This window comes from Typopeltis vanoorti, chromosome 4 (assembly GCF_054136105.1).
Source record: "Typopeltis vanoorti isolate ZY-2024b chromosome 4, IOZ_Tvanoo_1.0, whole genome shotgun sequence".
In the NCBI taxonomy this organism is placed as follows: domain Eukaryota; kingdom Metazoa; phylum Arthropoda; class Arachnida; order Uropygi; family Thelyphonidae; genus Typopeltis; species Typopeltis vanoorti.
Window position 1 is genome coordinate 55,002,429 of NC_143552.1, and position 20,207 is coordinate 55,022,635.

The 20,207-nt window shown below is 35.4% G+C and overlaps 1 protein-coding gene across 1 annotated transcript; it reads left to right on the top strand.

Annotated features, from left to right (window-relative positions):
• The first annotated feature begins 609 nt into the window (after positions 1-609).
• Positions 610-19,420, top strand: LOC150107314 (growth hormone secretagogue receptor type 1-like). The gene is made up of 2 exons (XM_090391787.1): positions 610-979; positions 18,285-19,420. Exons 1-2 carry the CDS (start codon positions 610-612, stop codon positions 19,109-19,111), a joined length of 1,197 nt encoding a protein of 398 aa, XP_090247913.1. The 3' UTR covers positions 19,112-19,420.
• The last annotated feature ends 787 nt before the right edge of the window (positions 19,421-20,207 follow it).

Below are 20,207 nucleotides of genomic sequence, written 5' to 3' on the forward strand. Positions count from 1 at the left end.
GGCCTTTCACATTGTAATGTTGGAAGAGTTCCTTCTACCTGAATCGATTGCACACAGATGGCTTAAATTTCTTTGAACTATTTGAGATTTCCTAAATATCGCTTTGACTTTTCTTTATCTCTAAGGTTACCTTGAAGATGTGACCTACAGAACTCTGTAGCTATTTTAAAAGGATAGCGGGTTCAGAAAACTGCAGCACAAAAAAAAGTGAAAGTCGACATCATATAATGTTAAGTCCATTTACCAAAACAACAAAAAATGACACTGTTTGCAGAATTGTAAATATTTCACCCTAAATCTGCTAATCTACGTTTTATTCATAAATATTAAGTATTTCTATGAAATTGAAATATCTTTGATATATTCTGGCATGCCTGTTGAATACTAGTCATAGCTATTGATGGAACTTCGTTTTTATTTTCCAGGTACGTTTTCTTGAATTAACTGGCATATTTACTGAATTCAACAGATGAGAAGTCAAGCAGGAATAGCCTGCGCATCTTACGAATTTGATAAATGTCACTTAATAAAGTTGGGTAGGACATCAGACCATTCAAAAACTGAACATTTTCTGTAGCCGAAAACATTGCCACAGTGATCTCTACAAATATGAATTCTGTCCTCCCCTCTCTTTGCAACGGCTCATGGACCAAAGTTTCTAATAACATATCCTTGAATCCAACTGCAGATGACTGCACATTTTCGCAAAACAGTTTTCTTGTAGACAACGTTCTTCACTTTCCTGACTACATCCGTATTTATGCCACCGTTTTCTGCATTCTAATAATGATTGTGGGAATTGCTGGGAACTTTGTCGTACCTATTGTGGTTTGCCGAACAAAGGAACTAAGAAATTCGACCAATATCTTCCTGGTAAATCTCAGTGTAGCTGATCTGCTAGTGCTAATTGTTTGTATGCCTACAGTTCTCATTGAATTGCATTCTCGGCCAGAAGTTTGGACTCTAGGAGCTAGCATGTGTAAGTATCGCTATATTTTATATAACAGCAGATCATTGAGGATTTTCATTGTGATAAATTAAAGTAAGGCTATCTGGTTATTGGGAAGCACCCCTCTGCGCCTGTTCCTCAAGTCTTGAGGGATAGGAGCAAAGGTCTGTTTTCCCATCTCATGTCCCAGTTGTATGAGAAATTATTTGAAGCAATTCCAGACTCCGTCTAAAATTAATTGTATATTAATATTAGAACTGTTTAATTTTCTCGACTTCACATCCCTAAAATAAAACAAAATTTCATTCCTTTGGGTTAAAAATATATACAAATTAAGTTATATATATAAAACCGAAATAAAAATTAAATCTTATTTACCTTTCCTAAAATGTTTAGCTCATTCCGCTTTATGATGACCATTTCAATTACTCCACTTAATACAGCTTCAGTCTATAACAGAATTGCAATATAGGGATTCCCATTCTTGTAGGGATAATCTCGCGCTGACAAGAGTAGAGAACAGCTTCATGGTAATCTCATGAAGGATAAGTTGTTCAACCTACAATATTTAGTACCGAGATGGGGAAGAAAGGTGAGGAAAACGAACAAGCTTGTTAATGTCAGATTTGAAAACCTGCAGATTGCACCGTTTAGGAATACACAAAACGGAAGACTGTTCTGGACGACAGAAGATGAAGGAATGTTTTGTAAATTTTGAGTTGCACTGCGAAATCGCGTTGATTACCTTCGTGTGCTAAGAGATTTAAAATAGTGGAGGAATTATAAATGCAAACAGCAGAAATTGAAGGTTTGTGTAAAAGAGAATGGGGGGGGAGGTATTGGTGACATATTAGCAATGAATTTAACTGTTTTCTTCTGTGCTGAGTATTTTAAGGAGATCAACAGTTACACCATCTCAGATGTGAGAACAGTATTCAAAGGTTGAATGTATTTGTGATTTGTACTGTTTGTGTAGTTGATCAGCAGTAAACAGCTTAATTTAGTGGATGCTGAGGAGATATTTGTAATGTGATTATGTTAGGAGGTTCAAAGTTACATAATACCAAGAAAATAAATATCTTATCCAGAGATTTGAGTTTTGTCAAAAGACTGGAATAAATGAAAAGGTTTAATAAATTTAGTTTAATCCTTTATCCAAGTGTGAGCAAACAAATTTTGTGCCTGAAAGTATCTTCAGGACTAGAGTAAGGTGGTAACAACATCAGGGCAACTCGTTGCAAAGGTGGAGCAAGCTACCAACACTCCTGTCTCAGTATCTCCTATAATGCAAAACACATCTCCTTGCGGATATGTCTAATGTTATGCATTAAGGTTATGCATAAAGTGGCCCTTCCCTTAATGTGTTTTGCATTATAGGAGATCGATACTGAGACAGGAGTGTTGGTATCTTGCTCCACCTTTGCAACGAGTTGCCTGGTGTTGTACCACCTTACCCTAGTCCTGAAGATACTTTCAGGCGCAAACTTTGTTTGTTCACACTTGGATAAAGGATTAAACTAAATTTATTATACTCTAACCAAGTGAAAAATAAACTTTCAAATGAAAAGGTTATTTTTGCGAAAAATAAAACAATTGAGTTTTTACTTACTTACTTTTCGGCGAAACCACTCATCACAATATTAATTTCTGTGAAATAAAGAAATGTTGCTGTATGTATTAACAAAAGAGGTTGATAGATGGTGTATACGGGCTGATGTGTCAGAGTGTCACGTGACTAAACGCAAGTGCTCATCGGCGCGCCTACGAGGTGCGACCAGTCTTCGAAATGGAAGCGTCCTTGGAACAGCATTATGCGATTAAATTTTGTGTGCGTTTGCAAAAATAGGCATCGGACACTTTTAACATGATACGCGAAGCTTTCCACGATGAAGCAATGTCGAGGGCAAGTGTTTTTCGCTGGCATAAAACTTTTAAGGAAGGAATGCAAAATGCGGAAGATCTTGAACGTGAGGGAAGACCTTCAACGTCCATCACAGAGAAAATGATCAACACAGCAGCGATTATCATCAAGCACGTCAAAAGAAAGCGTCCATTGCTGAAGAATGGCTTCTTATTGCACCACGATAATGGAAGGCCACATATTGCTGGTTGTGTAGTGAACGTTTTGCAGAAGAACAACACGGATATCTTACCACACCCTCTATACAGTGCTGATCTCGCACCGTGCGATTTCTGGCTGTTTCCTCAGCTCAAGAAACCACTAAGAGGCCGCCATTTCGAAAGCAACAAAGCATGTGTAAAAGTTGCGGAGGCGGTTTTAAAAGAACTCTCAAAAAACGGACTCTCACATGTGTTTAAGAAGTGGACGCAACGTTGACAAGTGCATCGCGTCTCACAGTAATTACTTCGAAAAAGACCATGTAAATGATGACGATTAAAGGTAATCTGTTTTCTGTATAAATATAGTCTTATTACTTATTGAACAGACTACGTACATTGAAATTAACTAGTTTGCAGCCACCAATGTAACCTAGAAGTTTTTTTGATGTGTAATGTATGGTAGTTCAAATAAAAACGACAAACGCGGTGTAGTACTGTTATCAAAAAAAAATATTTGATTTGAAGTCAACTAGAGAAGGTTGTTGATATAAATGAGGGGAAAGTCTGTGGAAAATCACTATTAATTGCAAAGTTTGAGAATAAGGATCCATCCATCATCACATATAATTTGCGTCCACACAAAACTGGCAACGTAGTGGAGAAGTTAGAAGACAAACCATGTAACGGCCGCTTACCTAAGAGACCTTTGTACCAAATCCGATCAAATGCCACACAGATATCAAGAGTAAGCACTTAAGATTCCCCAAGCTTTTGTATGGCATATGTCCAAAGGTGAGTAACGTAAGCAATCGATCAGCAGGTGACCGACCTTTTGATCGTTTATTAGTTGAGACTTCAAGGTAACATAGGAGTTGGATATGAATGATTTTCACCATTTCTTTAGAAAGGGCTGAAGGGAGTGAAGTTGGACGGTAATTAGATAGCAGAGACTTGTTTCCCTTCATTACAATGGATGGAATATTGACTAATTTCCCGACTACAGGACAGACAGTGACATGAGAGAAAATGAAAACTCTGGAGCACACACGCCTTCCGCACAATCAGAGAAATGCTCTCAGGGATAGGAAACTTAAAATATAAATAAACACAAATATGGTTTAATTATAACGGAGTATAACTACGATAAATCTAATTAAACTGAAAAAGTAAATCGATTAAATTGAAAGGGATCATTAATGTTGTTCGCTTGTGTTGATTCAGGGCTGTATGTGTCAGTCAAGTTGTCTTTCATGCCATAATAAAGCAATGGTTAAGTGTGAAAATGATCCGGAATGTTTTGGATTTCTTTGGACTCTAACCATCCTGCAAAAATTTAAGGAGGGGAAGAGCTGTAATAGATTATGTATTTCCTTTATCAGAGCTGCCGCTCCCATCCCCAGGATGAGCCACTTCTGGATAACAAAAGTTATGGCAATGTTGCTAATATTATTAGTAATAAGCGGAGATTACGTAACTGCTCATTTTAGGTAAAAATAAATAAATAAATCCAAAATTTAAGATAGAAAACGTATAATGCTAGGTGTCACTCCCCCCCCACACACACCCACACACACCACCCACCCAAGATTTTGTGGCATTTTACCAAATAACCGAATTCTCCTTTGGAACTGGATATAGCGGATACACTTTCTGTCTCATGGGAAGGACTTCAACTTTAGTCAACACCTAAAACAATACGGCTCAGAAAGTCTGGGAATCGCTCTTCTAGAAAATACTGAATTCTTTACTGCTGTAAAGCGATATTTTGAAAACACGGAAGGCATTGATATGATATGTATTCTAAATAAATGTAACGTAAATCGAAGGAAGCGGGAGTAGAATAACATTAAAAGAATACTAAATCATTAACTAAAATCAACTCTGAAGAGGAAGACCACAAAATATTCTGTAAGTGAATCGCCGAATACAAAGAGGATGATGCGATACTTTTCAGATTTCGCAATTTAATTTAGAGAATTTTTTTATCAAAATTATGCCATCCCAACAATGGAGGAGTCGCTGTTGCGCGACTAGAACCATTTATCCAAGTACAGTACTTGAAATCATTACAGTGACATCTTGGACAATTCAACTAACGAGAAACTATCCAAGATGTTTATTTTATAGAATGAATACTTGGCCATCATTATATCGTCGACGTACTAGCAGTCAAAAACATGTTTTCTGAGGTCAAATCAACAGAAACCTATGATTCAATTGGGGAGTGTTGATTTAAAAGACAGAAATTGAGAATTGCCAAGCAACTGAGGCTATAAAGCCGGTTTACGTATTTTCGCGATGAAAAAAGGCAATTTTCCGGAAGTTAAGTACCCTGGGCCTTCCGTATGAGACCGGCTAACGGTGATAGAAAACAAAGCAAAATTCCAACTGCGTAGTATCAAATGGTACAGTATACCTGATGTTGTTCTACGTTAAAATTGAGCATATTATTAATTTTGTTATTTTTAAATAAACAAATTCGTGAGCGAAGAGAGCTGATGGATTGTCCATTTTCCCCTCTTATAAACATGCTTCGAACTCCACGAATTTTGTGAAAGTATTCTAAGTAGTATCAGTGAGCATTTATCGCTTAGTTATTGACCATTTTACTCGTTCTTTCTATTTACGACGTTATGACGCTGTAAACAGAACCTATTCGTTTACATCCAGAAAGTAGCAAACGGATTCTGGTGACAAATTTCAGCGTCTTATAAATTCCTTTCTTTGCGAATAACTCGTAATGGAGGTTCACTGGAAACGTATGCGGTTTTATTTATAACCTAATAATGAAATGCTCCAGATAAATTTGCACCCACAAGTAGTTAATCATATGATCGTCAGAAGAACGAAAATTGTTTAAAAAAAGATTCCCGCTAGTGTCACAACCAGATGATTAAGTGGATATGAAAAAATCCTTATAAAAACCCAAGAAAAGTTGAAAATAATGAAAAAAAAATTGTATTCTACCCTGTTTTCTCGTGAGACTTGTGGGTGTTTTTATTCATGCGAAAACATCTGAAGCTTTAAATTCTTCAGATGTTTTCGCATGAATAAAAACAACTAAACAGCACACTTGTACGTATCCTCTTCACAAATAGGAAGCATCTCAATGTTTAATGGGAATGTCTAATAACTTACAAGTGTGCCGTTTAGTCAAAGCTTTAAATTCTTCAGATGTTTAAGTGCGAGCAGATCACTCCAATAAGATGAAGGAGAAAAACAAATTAGCATGAAAGGATATGCACGTCAGTTATCTATGATTAGAAACAACTTGAAGAAATTATTATTCAATTCCAGTGAATACTCTTAGAGACTTAATCTTTGAATGGAGAAGTTTGTTGTGAAAAGATATTCAAAATGCCAAAAACTCGAAAGGAAATCTGAGAAATAATTTAAAATGTATTATTTAGGGATTGGTAGACCAGTATCATCAAAGACAGAGAACGAATAAACATCCTAAGTTTATTACTCTAGAAAAGCATACAAACCATATTTATATAAAAAGTATTTTCACATCTCAGAGAAGAATCCTCGCAAATGAATGCTTGTGAATAGTGGTATGCTAAAGCAAAAGTCTCAGAAACATACCATAACACTTCCGTCTGAAATCAAAAGAATAAACGTATTTTCATAGGTAAAGCAAACTAAGGCTTCCTGGTTTGTCCTTACAGTATTCCAGCAAAAATCCAAATGATCGTTTGGGCTGGAAAGTAAAATCCTTTAGCATGCACTAATAATGAAAGAAAATATATTCTTTAATAGACGATGCTTATATTTTAAATCATTGCTCTTGATGGAGAAACTAAAATTAGTCAATTTTGTAATCATTGATATAATCACGTCCAAACTCCAACTTGCTGTGAAACAAACACCGCCATTCAGGTTATCTGGTTTAGTTTGATTTGGGGGTTTAGCAAAAGGACGAGGCACGTATAGTGCAATTTCTTATATTAACAAGAACGTCTCCAGAGTGTAGGTTGGAAGATGAAACTAGGTCAAGGTTCAATCTCATCTGAAAGGGGGAAGGCGAGTTAAGCAATGTTAGATGCGTTTGTGAAAAGATCTTTTTCCTGGAAACTCTTGGTTTACTTCCAAAAAATAAACTGGCCAGTTGGAGAATACATGGTTAACAGACATTCGTTCACTCATAGGCCAGTTTATTTCAGTCTTGAGCTAAACTGCAGGAAAGAAAAAAAAAAAAAAAAAAAAACTTTCGAACATATCCCCAGAGTGATCCCATATATATCGGCACGGAATCTTTTAAATGTTATTGTTCTTGATTTCAGGATTAAGTCAAAACTCCTGCTGTACAACAACACAGAACTTGTCCAGAGTTGGACTGCTCAGAATAAACTAAACAAGCTGAGGCCAGTTATAAAAGCTAGTTATAATGACAACTGCGTGTTTATCTGATCTGTCGGTTTTTAGGAGGTAAAACGTTTCCCAAGAAAAACACAAATGAGTTTAAGGACAGGTTAATTCGGTTTCGTTGAAATGATTAAAAAAGTGTCTTACATCGTTACGGAATTCGAACCCGAAATCTTTCCGACCAAAAGATATGGTCGTGCCGGTTCGCTGAAACGACAGTTTGCTTTTTGTTATAGGAGAAAAAAAAATCCAAAATAACTTCGATTGAGAGGGCTAATTAGCACCGCCTGAAAAACCGTGATAAAGGGTCCTCCTCCAGTGCAAGCAGAATTAAAATTTCAGTTTTCTCCCAACAAGTGACGCATTGGAGAAATTAGCCGAAATAAATGAGGTAGATTATAATAGCCGACATAGCGAGCAAAGTGCGCAATTGCCATAGTAACAGTCTGCGTAGGTGCGAGTTGGCGGAAAATTGTAATGGAAATCAGAGTAGAAGACAGTTTTGCATAATTGTGATTAGTAAAATTGTCTAATGTGAACAAGATAATGAACAGAACGAGGCATCCGCATTGTTCGTATATGATAAAAGTAGAATGCCGAGATAAAGAATGTCCGGCAAACAAGTATATTGTCTTAAACATGAACCCTTTTGTTTACTTAGGAATTAGCATACGGTGGGCTCCCAAATGCCATCCTTGGACATACGGCCAACAGGGGAAGCTCTATGCCTGTTTGTGTTCATTGTGCTATTAGTTTATTTACATTTAAAAATAATAATAACAAGTATTGAATCTATCAAAGCGATTAAAAAAAAAAGATTTTAGTCAAAGTCGGTGTGTCATATGAAAGCTATAAACTGCCTCTAAGAAGGCATTTGCGTTGTTTGAATTGCGGCTATTTAGTCTATTTACTGTGTGTATATTCTTCTGACCAGTTTGTTTTTGCAGAATGAAAAAACTGTGCCATCTCCGTATAAGATTGGTTAGCTCACTTTCGGATTTTATTTTTTCGTATGGTGAATCAACGGCAGTGAGCTCCTTTCACAGGGAGATATAGCACCACCTCAATTCCCCCTATTTTTATCTGGGCTCGTAACCGGCATAGCTGACAATTCAGACCTATGGTCTGGAGGAATCGTCTCAGGTATTCCTGACTGTATCCGTGTGTTCACGGGGCCAGTTTGCCTGTTTGCGGGATGAAAAACCCTGCTGTCCGCGCTCAATGCCGGCTAACTTGGCTATGGCTGAGGAAGATCCTTGAGCTCCTCTCGTCGGCGACGGGAATCGAACCCAGGACACTCCTTCCCCAGGCATATGGTTGTGAAGCGCATAGCCACTAGGCTAACCGCGCCGACACTTTCAGATGAAGCATCCGAATGTGAAAAATATTTGAATCCTAAATGCCTGTCTGCATGTTATTTTACAGCTGGGGAGAAGATAACTAGTTTCATTTTAATCCTCGAGAAAGGATATACACGTCAGTTATCTATGATTAGAAACAACTTGAAGAAATTATTATTCATTTCCCCTGAATCCTCTTACAGAATATTAATCTTTGAATGGAGAAGTTTGTTGTGAAAAGATATACAAAAACCAGTTCTCTTTCTCACCTAGCTTTATGTTTGACTTCAAGTCCTCAGAATCAAGAAGAAATATTTTTCTCTGAGAGATCAGCTGCAAATTTTCCTTGTATTGACATACAGCACCCAGATCGCTCTCGGAATCCAAAAAGTAGCTCATCATTCTCTTTCTCCAGATGCTATTTCTCCGATTAGCAACTGCTTATATTGGTAACCCAGATTCACTCATTGCATCCATATTGGAGAAGCTGTCCTTCCCCCCCCCCCCTTCCCATCCCATCCGAAAAAAAAGCATTTGAAATCTTAGTTGTGTTCAACAGCGACCCTGATTTGTTTTAGTTGAAATTATGATCATCAAACCAGTTCAAGTCTTCAACAAGCAAATACATCTATAAAGTACGCCCACATTTTAGAGAGCTTCGCTTGGAGACTTGCCAAGAATAGTCGATTCATGCTGAAGGGGAGAAAGAAATGAAGGATACGCGATTTCGCGTGTTGGCGACCAATTTTATAGATAAAATTACCTATAAAATTGATGATTTATAGGTAAAATTTTCTAACTGTTATGCAAGCAAAAGAGTTAACACTTTAAAAACTACAATGATCACAAAAGAGAAGTTAATTTTCCGACGTGTAATAATAAACAACTCATCCCACAATACAGATTGATTACCCTATTATCGGAATGGATTCTCCTTCTGTTGACATGCGCAAAAGTGTCGAAGGATCTCGAATCTGTGGGCGTGCTATACCATCAACTGGCAACTGATGAGTCCTTTATGTTTCTCGTATTTTGGGCGTCATCATTTTTTAAACTCAAGTTCTTTCTCATTCTTCCTTAGAAATACATCAAATTAATATATGGATCCTTATGATTTAAAGAAAAAAAAATTATCCTTAACAGCGTAACATTTAATGTAATTTTCATTCGTTTATAAATTAAAAAGGAATAAATTATATAAGTCTCCCCTTTTCTTCCATGTACCTCAAACTTCAACGTTTTAACCTCTCTACATAACACAATGTGATTTAAAATAAATGAATAAATACCACGTCCAAGACGAAGAATAACAATAAATGAAATATCTTTTAAAAAGCCTTCTAGTAATTCATCGATAGAGAAAATAATAATAAACAAAATAAACAACTATGAATCTTCATGTTTAGCGCAATTTTAAAAATCTTACTCGGTGTTTATTGTTTAGCTTTGCATTGCTAATTATGGCATTTTTGTATCTCTAGGTAAGCACTTTAATTTATTTTTAAGATTACTTCTTTCGTAGCATGCAATAATTACTAGATTATGTATCTGCGAAAACGAATGCCTCAAAATCGTGCAAACCATTTATATATAATAAAGCATTCAAGTCAGAGTGAGCTGACAGCCATTATAATTAATCAAAGTGAACGGTAAACACTGCAGAGATAACTACCTCTCATTACGTGGCCAAGCATATAAACGATTCGCGGATTCGGATAGTAGGCTTGTTTCCTTGCTTATCAGAACTCCTTTTTTTCCGGTGTTCATGCGCTGGTAAGGATAATCGTGGTGGTTTATAAAAGGGAAGAAAAATATCATTATAACCATGTAAATGCTACGCAGAAAGAATTGAAATGTGGTCATGCGTTGCAGATATGATATATTCAATCCTTATCGTCTGCTTCCACTAAATGATGCATCAAAATTGCGTAATTAATCCTCCGTCGTCTATAAATAAATACTTTTTTTTTGCCAATTCAAGAGAATATTGAGCATACCAAAAAATTACGTAAGCAAGTAATGAAAAAACACTTTTTTTTTTACTTTAAGATAAAAATATTCATTTTTGATGAAATTAACATTCTAAATAGATCAATAAAAGTTTGTTTACATTGTTGTAAAACAATAGTTCGTGTGTGTGTATATATATTTACTGTTATTTTAAAAGGAGAAAAACAAACTGTGTACTAGGAAATCATTACTTTTTTTCGGGATTTATTGAACGTGCTTCGAAGAACGGAAGGTGATGTACACACTTGTCAACAGAAGTTAGGGAAAAATAACTGAAGCATGCAGTTTACAAGAACAGAAATCGTACCATTGAAATCCTTCTTTTTTTCTTTTTTTGCTCGATAGCCATGCGAAAGAAAAAGTTGTTCATTTATTATACAACAGAGCACTTATTTTTAGTTACGGGAATCATAAAAATATTCATTTCTTCGCACAATACACGCATCATTCATGCACCAGTGCAACGACTAACATGCACCTGAATATAACGTACTCCAGTTTTTTTCCTTTCATTAGCGAAAGGTTCTGCTTTTAAAAAAATTAAATTAAAAAAAAAAAGATATGGATAAGAGTAGAAAGTTTGTATTCACAAGAAATATGGGTAAAAAACTAAATTTCTGCGTTATTAGCTTAGGGCAACTTACAGAGTTGTTGTACGTTGCATAAATGAAAAGCAATCTATTCTAAAATTACAAAAATTTTAGATAGATGGCTTCTTTGTTTAGTATCATTTTTCCACCCATGGTATGGCGTCAGACAACTCTACTAAGTACAATATGTAAGGTTTTTCCATTGGAATTTCATTTCTTGGACGAGTGATTATTTTCCCAGCAATAAGGGCGTGGGTTCAAAGTCCGCTACGAGAATGGATGTTTGTGAATCTTTCGGAGATAGATGAATACCAAATGAGACCAGCATCTTGTTTATTGAAGGCTTGAAGTATTTAAAAAGTAGTTTCTAGAAGAATTATTGGATTATCCAAACGTTAGTTATTTGTGAACTATATTCGCATGAAATTATAATTGAAATTAGATTGAAATAATGCAATTAAAAGAATCAGATATTAAAAAATTGCCGGCCTAGCTGGCCGAGTGGTTAGCGTATCCGCTCTCCGGCCAAAAGGCTGCGGGTGAGAATTCCGCTTTGGGCATGGATGTTTGTGATTGCCTGTGAAAATACCAGTGGTAGTGGGTGGTAGATGACGTTGGTGTAGTTCCGGTTCGTTGTAGTTGGTGGATTCAGTGGTGGAGACAGAGTTGTAGAGTAAGCCCTCCCTCGATGAGTTTTCCAGGGAGTCAATAATTATTATTACTCGACTCCCTGGAGGTGTCAAGTAATAATAATATGGTCTTCAGTACCAAAAATGAAATTTTAGTTGAAAACCAGATTACTTTAAGCCTACTATCTCATTGAATTGTTTTTATATACAGTGATATCTCGCTAATCCGAACTAATAAAAACGGTGCTCGTTCGGATTAGCGAATTACCCCCCAAGAGAGAACAATAACTAGCGTTTAAGACAAAAATAATCAGATTCTAATGGTAGATTAATTTAATTCTGTAAATAAATGAAGTAACTGATAGAAAAAAGCTACTGTACTGTAATATAAAACTTAAAAAAAAAATATACAGTTCATAAGTTTATTTTAGTAAAAAATTTAGTATTTTTGTATGTTTTGTTGAGGATTCTGATTTAATAAAATTGCATAGTTCAGTACGTAACTTAATTTGCGTAAAAAATATCACTTTCTTGTATACAACACAAAAAAAAAGTTTCACAAAATAACACATTTTTTTTTTATTTCTTTGTAAAAAGTCACCGATTTTCTTTGACTTCTTGGAAGCTAAACTTTTTTCGGATGCTCCTTCTCGGAGCTGCATAAGCAATACAATTTTGTGGAATGGCGTATCATTCTGCTTAGCTCATTCTAGACACACACATTAAAACTGTCAACTGCCTCTTCAGGTTTTACTTTTTTTTTTCTTCGAGTTCTTTATCGTCATCATCGTCTTCAAATGCATTCTGTGGCGTCATATTTATAATTCCAGCATCGGATTTGATTTCGAATTCACTTTCGGTTCTACCTGTAATCCATTCCGTAACATCCCTGTTTGTGAAATTTCAACATCTGCATTTATATTTTAACCAAATTATGCACGTTTTGAATTTCCTCTTTTTGTGTATCACCGTAGTTATACTGTATTGTAATAATAATAAAATAAATAATAATAGTTAAAATAATAATTATTAAATAAAAATAATAGTAGAGAAAATAATGATACGTAATAAAGATTTTTCTCTTTAAGACACAGTTCGGATTACTGGAGGATTCGGACTAAAGAGATTCGGATTAGCGAGATACCACTGTATATAAACCAATTTCGATAACAAAAACGTTTAACCAATAAACAACTGCCAGCTTATCTGAACTTTAAATGTTTGTTCCGCTTTTGTGAAATTCCTAAGCATCCCTTGTTCATAGTTAACATTTTACATTCCAGTTTAATGGAATGGAAACAGCATAATTAACAGATTTAATGGTTTCAATGCTTCGTCTCTATCATAGAATCATCTAGAATACAATATAAGGATTGTAATAACGCACCAAATCATGGTGGAAGATGTTCACACTGGAAGCCTGAAATCGTAAGAGGGGCGAGCGCCCTCAATGGGAACTAGGCACGCTTGGTTGTTGCACCTGAGAAATAAGAATTACTATTTCCAAAATCGCGGAAGTTTCATACAGGCACATTTATTAAAATTTGGTTGTTGTTTTTTAATTCACTGATGATTAAATTTTTTTTTTTAATTAACAACATGTTCAAAGCATGGTCTGCTAGACCTGAATGACAATATTTGTGGCAGGGAATGCATTTTTTCTGTTCCTAAAACGGATGTTGGCAGATCTTCCAGTATGACCATAATACGATAAGTTACAAGAACATGGAATCGTGTAAACATCTGGAACTGAGAAGGAAGGGACTTGATCTTTAGGAGAATGGATTCAAGACAGCTAGCTTCATATGAAATTTGAAAGCAGTGTAGAAATCATTTATATTTAAAGTTCTTTTTCTGAGGTAACCCGGATAGATGGAATAGTAATAGTATTATCATTCCCTCTATCTGAAAATTGTATCTTGAGAGATTTGAGGTGAGTGCAGGAACAATTATTTATTTTATTTCATTTTTTTTTTGGCATTGCAGTCAATTGAAAAATCATTGTCAGGAAGGAAAATATTTTTAAATTAAGGTGTCAGAAAAGGGGATTTGGCGCAAATGAGAATAAGGTAATATCAAAACGAACCATGATATTGTACTGCTTAAAACTAAATAAGCGCACTTCAAATAAAGATTTGAAGTGCGCTTAATTTTTAATATAAGATTAAGTATGGCCAGTTTTTTTTTTGGGGGGGGGGGGTTAAAGATTTAATTAAGCATCTGTTTGGCTCGTTCAACAGGAACAAGTAGCATCTACTGTAGAGTGGAAAGGGGTTATGGGGTTTATGCATTTTCAGTAATCCGTATATTTGGGGGTGAAGTAAAAGGCTTAATTTAATTCAAGGACAATAAAGATGACTTTTTTTTAGAATTTTAAATGTTCTTTTCTGAGATTCTGAGAATTAGTGGAATAATAATCTAAAGGTTTGTAACTGGATGCAGTCATTTTACAATAGTAGTGTATCTACTGACTCCCCTTCAAATTATCCACACATCTAAATTTTTAGCCCCTCCTAATTGGTTATTCTTCATCTTATATGAAAAAAAAATTCCACCCATTAAAAAAATCTTTAATTCAGAACTTAGTTTTAAGCAATATTTTCTTGACTAGAGCTATATTTGTGATATTGCTGACAGCACAGATATGTTGTACATTATCAAAAAAAAAAAAAAAAAAAAACCTAGTTGCTGTGTAAAATGTCTGTTGCCATGCCAATAAGTCTGAAATAACGTGCATGTTTGAGTCAAGTATTAGAAAAACGGCTAATGAATTACACAATTATTATTATTATAACGGTGTCTCCATGGAGTCAAAAGACTCATCGCGGAAGACCCCACATTGACACACTAACCACTATTTACACAAACCTATCATAGTTCTCCTTAAATTCATTCACAGACGAAGAATTCAAAAAATCTATACCTAACACCCTTGTTAACCACACTCTTAAATAAATTAAAACCAACATGTAGTGATACCACTATGGAAAAATATGCAAATCTGAGGTTTCCGTCAGTTTTAAATGAAATTCTGGACAAAATGTTATTCTTACTCTGTGTCATCATCAACTTAGAAAACAAAAATTAAACAGGTCAAGTGCAGACTAGTGTTGCCAAATGAAAATTACTAAAAACAGCTAAATCTTTAAAAATTTAAAAAGAGCTAAAAAGTAGTTAAAAATAAAAATTTGAAGCTAAAATTTTAAAAGTAGTAGCTGATACTTTTAAGTTACTTACTTTATTCAAGTTGAAGTGATACTTGCATATAAGTGGCTAAATACATCTTCCATGCGGTCTTCTGCGCTTAATTCACCCACGTTTTCACTTAGATTTTCAGCTTTATTATATGTGGCGATCATTCCAATATAACTCAGTGTAGATGCTGATAAATGATAGTCTGTACAGCACTTGTTGTTACGCCTGAGGACATACTGACAAAATAGCTGTCAGCATTGGCAATTCCATCTTGTTTCTTAATTTAGTTTTAACTACATTCATGGAACTAAAAATTCGTTCAATTCGCATTAGAATTTGGCAGTATTAATAAATTTATTGCACACTGAACAATTTCTTTCAAATTGTTCAGTGTGCAATAAATGGATTCATTCCAGATGCATCTTTATATTCTCGTACTTCAGTCTAGAATAGCTCAGTGTTTTCTATATTGTTCATTTATTTAAGTGGATAGTATTGTACTGGTATTCAGCAGCAGAAGCAACATCTTTTTCTGTTTTCAGTGTTATTTCTAAGATGGTAGTAACAGGTTCTTTTTTATGTTTTAGGGTATTGTCAACAGAAAATGAAGACATCATTCTTAAAATATTCAAGTTTTCAGGCAACCTTTGCTTAAGCTGTTTGAAGAGATCAAAAAGAAACTATCTTGCTCTACTTCTAAGATTTCGCTCAACACTTTACGTTATTTTCTTTTTTTTTTTGTATCATCAACTCTGAAATGTTTCTTTCAAATCTGTAACCAAGATTGGGATCCAAATAGTAATCAATCTCTGACTCTAGAGGGTCGACTGTGGATGATGGTAGCACTAACATATTAGCAATAGAGCGAATCAAACGAGAAAGGTCTTCAAATATTCTCATCTCATCCGCACTGTTAGATTCGAAAATTTTGTTAACTTGCTGAACTTGAACTAGAACAGGATGCAAAAATAAAAAGGTACAACAGATTCCTTTTATCTTTGTACATCTCCCCCAAAATTTGAGCTTTGTAACATTTCTCAGTCACACTCATGAGTTCGAAGTGAGTTTTTAATTCCAACCACTGGCTGAGAATTCTGTCTACTGCAGGTTCAATGGAGAGCCACCTTGTTGCACAATTGCTTACAATTTTCAGAGGAGCATCATTTTCGTTGATAGTTTGATAGAGTTATTTGTATGCTGCTTGTCTTTAAGAAGAAGAAGAATGTGAAACCACTTATACGTTTCGGCAACTAAAAATTATTTTCTTGGGAGAGATTCTGCACAAGTGTGAGAGACATTGCCAGTTGTAATGAATGGCATACACATTTAATTAAAATTAAGGAGGGAATATATGCCTTCAGTTGTTCATAAACGCCATTGTTGACACCAACCATAACACACACACTGGCGTTGTCTGTACTAATTACATTGAGATTTTTAATGTCGTTTCTTGGTCAACAGTTCTTTTTTCACTGCAGCCACAATACCACTAGCATCACACTTTTCTAGAACCACCATGCTCAGAAATGTATACATAATTTTGTTGAATTTCTTGCTATAATAAATGACGGCCATTGCTAAAATCTTATTCACTGTGATATCATTCGATTTGTCTATTAGCAAGCTGAAATTTGCATCTCCAATGTCTACAAATAGATCTTCTTCAAAATGCTCACTTAGAATATTCTTTACAATTGCAGAGCACTTAGTTTGGTGCATTTTTACCTTTGGCATAATTTGACTGTCTGGGATGATATTTTTGCAAAAGTCTACTAGATGATCGCAACTGTTGAATGATGAGTGACAACAAAGAAATAATGCTAACCTACCTTCAAAGTTCGCGGTCTCATCAGATTTTTTCACAAGCATATTTGTAATAGGAACAGCCTTATATGGAACTGCAGCAAGGTGTTTCTTAATTTCGCTATGCTTTACAATCTGACAATATTTAGCAGCTATATCACATCTGCAAAACTTACAGTGGCCTTTTGTAGCCTCATCAGGAACTTCACATAACCATTTACTAAACATTCCCATTTGAAACCACTCCCTCCTAAATTTTTGTTTGTAAGCTTTATTTTTCTCCTTGCTCATTCTTGAAGAAGAGTATACAACTCTTTACTGCAACGAATTACGATCAGTCTTTGAAAACTTCCCACTCGCTATCGTGACTACCAACCAGAACTCTGTGCAGACTAACTTGTAGTGGTGCTGTCAACTTTAAGGTGACAAAATGGCAGATTGTTGAGCCATGTGACTGACTGACATCATCATCATGCGTTTGAAACGTGTACGATACTCGCACCAAAGTACAATACAATTCCTTATCAAGTGCGAACATCTGGAAAACTTTTAAAACAATTTCTTTAACAGTAAGTTATAAAAACAACTAAAAAGAGCTGAAACTAATTCTGAAGGAGCTAGATTTGGAGCTAGGTAAAAAAAAAAAAAGAGCTAGAGCTAAATTGGCAACCCTGGTGCAGACGTTAGGAATTTTTTTTCAATAGCAACTCTGCATGTATAGCTTCTTTAATGTTCTACTTCTATTCTTAATGGATAAATAAGAAAACTTTAAATATTGACTTTATAATCAACTGTTGAGATAATTTGTACAATTATGTTACCAATATGCAACTAACAGATTAAACCTGTTAGTGTGGTGATTTCTATCACTTGAAGATTATTTGTTTGACATTTCCTAAAACATGAGTCCACAGAAGCAGAATCAACCTGCTGGTTGATTACCTCCGCTCAAAACTAAGCAACCACTTTGTGGTCAAAGCAGCATGAATAATTAGATTAAACTAACTTGGTTTGTATACATTCACACTAGTTGAACGTCTCCCCCCCCCTTCTATCCAATCCTTGATCGCTACACGTCTTTTGGGTGCGTGTTTAAACATGTTGAACTATCGTAGATTGCATGCGACTACATAAATATTAATTAACCTGCTACTCCACCCAATAAAAATTATCAAATGTTTATCTTAAAATGTCTTATGGCCAGTCCATATATTTTCAATCCTAAAAAATGAACTCATATATCATCTTTCCACTCTCTTCTTAATATTAAGCCTGATACTATATATTTCGTTCTAATGTGTTATTATTTCACTGACAGTGCTTTTATTTTTCCCTACAGGCAAAATCGTTCCTTATGTGGAATTAACTGTAGCCCATGGATCCATTCTCACTATCTTAGCAATCAGCTTCGAACGCTATTACGCCATCTGTCGACCATTAAAAGCTGGCTATACATGTACCAAACTGAGGGCATTTTTCATCATCTTCGCTGTGTGGTTACTCGTTCTCCTCATTACCAGTCCTGTGTTGTTTATCGCCGAATACAGCTACGCTCCTTATCTCGACGGAAACGAAGTTCCTGTATGCCTCACATCGGCCCACACGCCATGGCAACGAGCGTATTTTCTCTCGGTGATCACCGTTTTGTTCTTCGTGCCATTCGGCATCCTAGTGTGCATCTACGGGATGATTGCCAGACGTCTCATGATGGACCAGAAACTCTTCAGCACCTGCACCATGGAACCGCAGATACGAGCCAGACGACAAGTAGTACTGATGTTAGCTTCCGTCATTGTTTGCTTCTTTGTGTGTTTGATGCCGTTCCGTGTCTTTACCCTTTGGCTTCTGGTTGTTTCCTACGAAGATATCGAAGCGCTCGGTATGGAGTCTTATTACAACGTCCTCTACTTTTGCAGAGTGATGTTGTATATCAACTCCGCATCCAACCCGGTTCTCTACAACTTAATATCTTCCAAGTTTAGAAAGGGCTTCATTCGTCTCTTCTGCTGTAAAAACTCCTTCAAAACTCTTACCCGACAACCCACATTCAACACTACATGTACGTCGGTTACTCTTCGGGAAAGCCCTATCACGCAACGGGCATCCTATCAGGTCTTCAGTTCAGTAACGAAATTTGACAGCGGCAAAGAAGAAAGTTTTGTTTAAAATTTCAAGAACTAAGCGAAAACATAATGACTAAGCCGTCTGCAGCAAGCTGAATTCTTTAAAACAGACGTTACTTCTCTTGCCCTCGAGGAATTAAAATAAGTAAAATGCTACGTGCTATTTTCTGCAAAGAAATCGACCCCCCCCCCCCCCATCTCTCAGCTACTTCGCTTTACAGGCATCTCAAGGTGAACACACAGTTAACGGTATGTGATACAAATTGCTTTAAGGCAAACCTCTACGGAGAAATAAAGTTTACCCAAACTTCGCTCCAAAATGATATATAGATAAGACTGACTTCAATGTTTCTCTATAACCGAAGTTATATTTATATACTTTATTTCGTACAAACTTATTTCCAAAATTAGTTTTCTGGATCGTAAAATGTGATTTATTTCCTCTGGTACAATACTTCAAAAATAAATTCCAGCCGTTATAAACGTAACTGAATGTTAGTAGCGTAAGTGTCCGTTATATTCGGACATTAAAACATTATCCAATCCATTATAGTGGTCCACCTGACAGTTACATGTTTTGAAAGCGAATTCGAGATTCTAATCGAGAATATTAGATTCCTACATCACAGGTGATAGAGGAATTTTCAATATTCCACATAAAACATGAATAAAAATAGGCGAGTTTAACTATAATGTTTGTTAGATCCGTTTAAAACATATTCCAGGTTTGAAACGTTAAAATTATTGCAGAAATAATAAAGTGAACGTTGTTTGTCAAACTATTTTAATGCTGCCGGTTATGCGTTGAAAAGAATGACATGTATTGTAAATTCACACAAAATATGCCAAAATGGAGTTTGTTTTTACGATAGGAAATTTTTGTACACACGAACATTAATTCAGTAAGTTATTTGAGTTCGATGAGAAAGAGTTGTTAAGTTATCACTATGTAAACAAATACTCTTTTGATTCGTTTTCAATTTTAAAATGGATGAATTCCTACAGTGAAATGAATTTACAGGATTTTTAAATATATTTTCTGTAAACACAAGACCTTATGCAAATAACAGAAGACTGAGCAAATCATTCTCTATTAGTGACAAGTGAGATCAAATAAATATCTGCCAAAGTATAAAAAA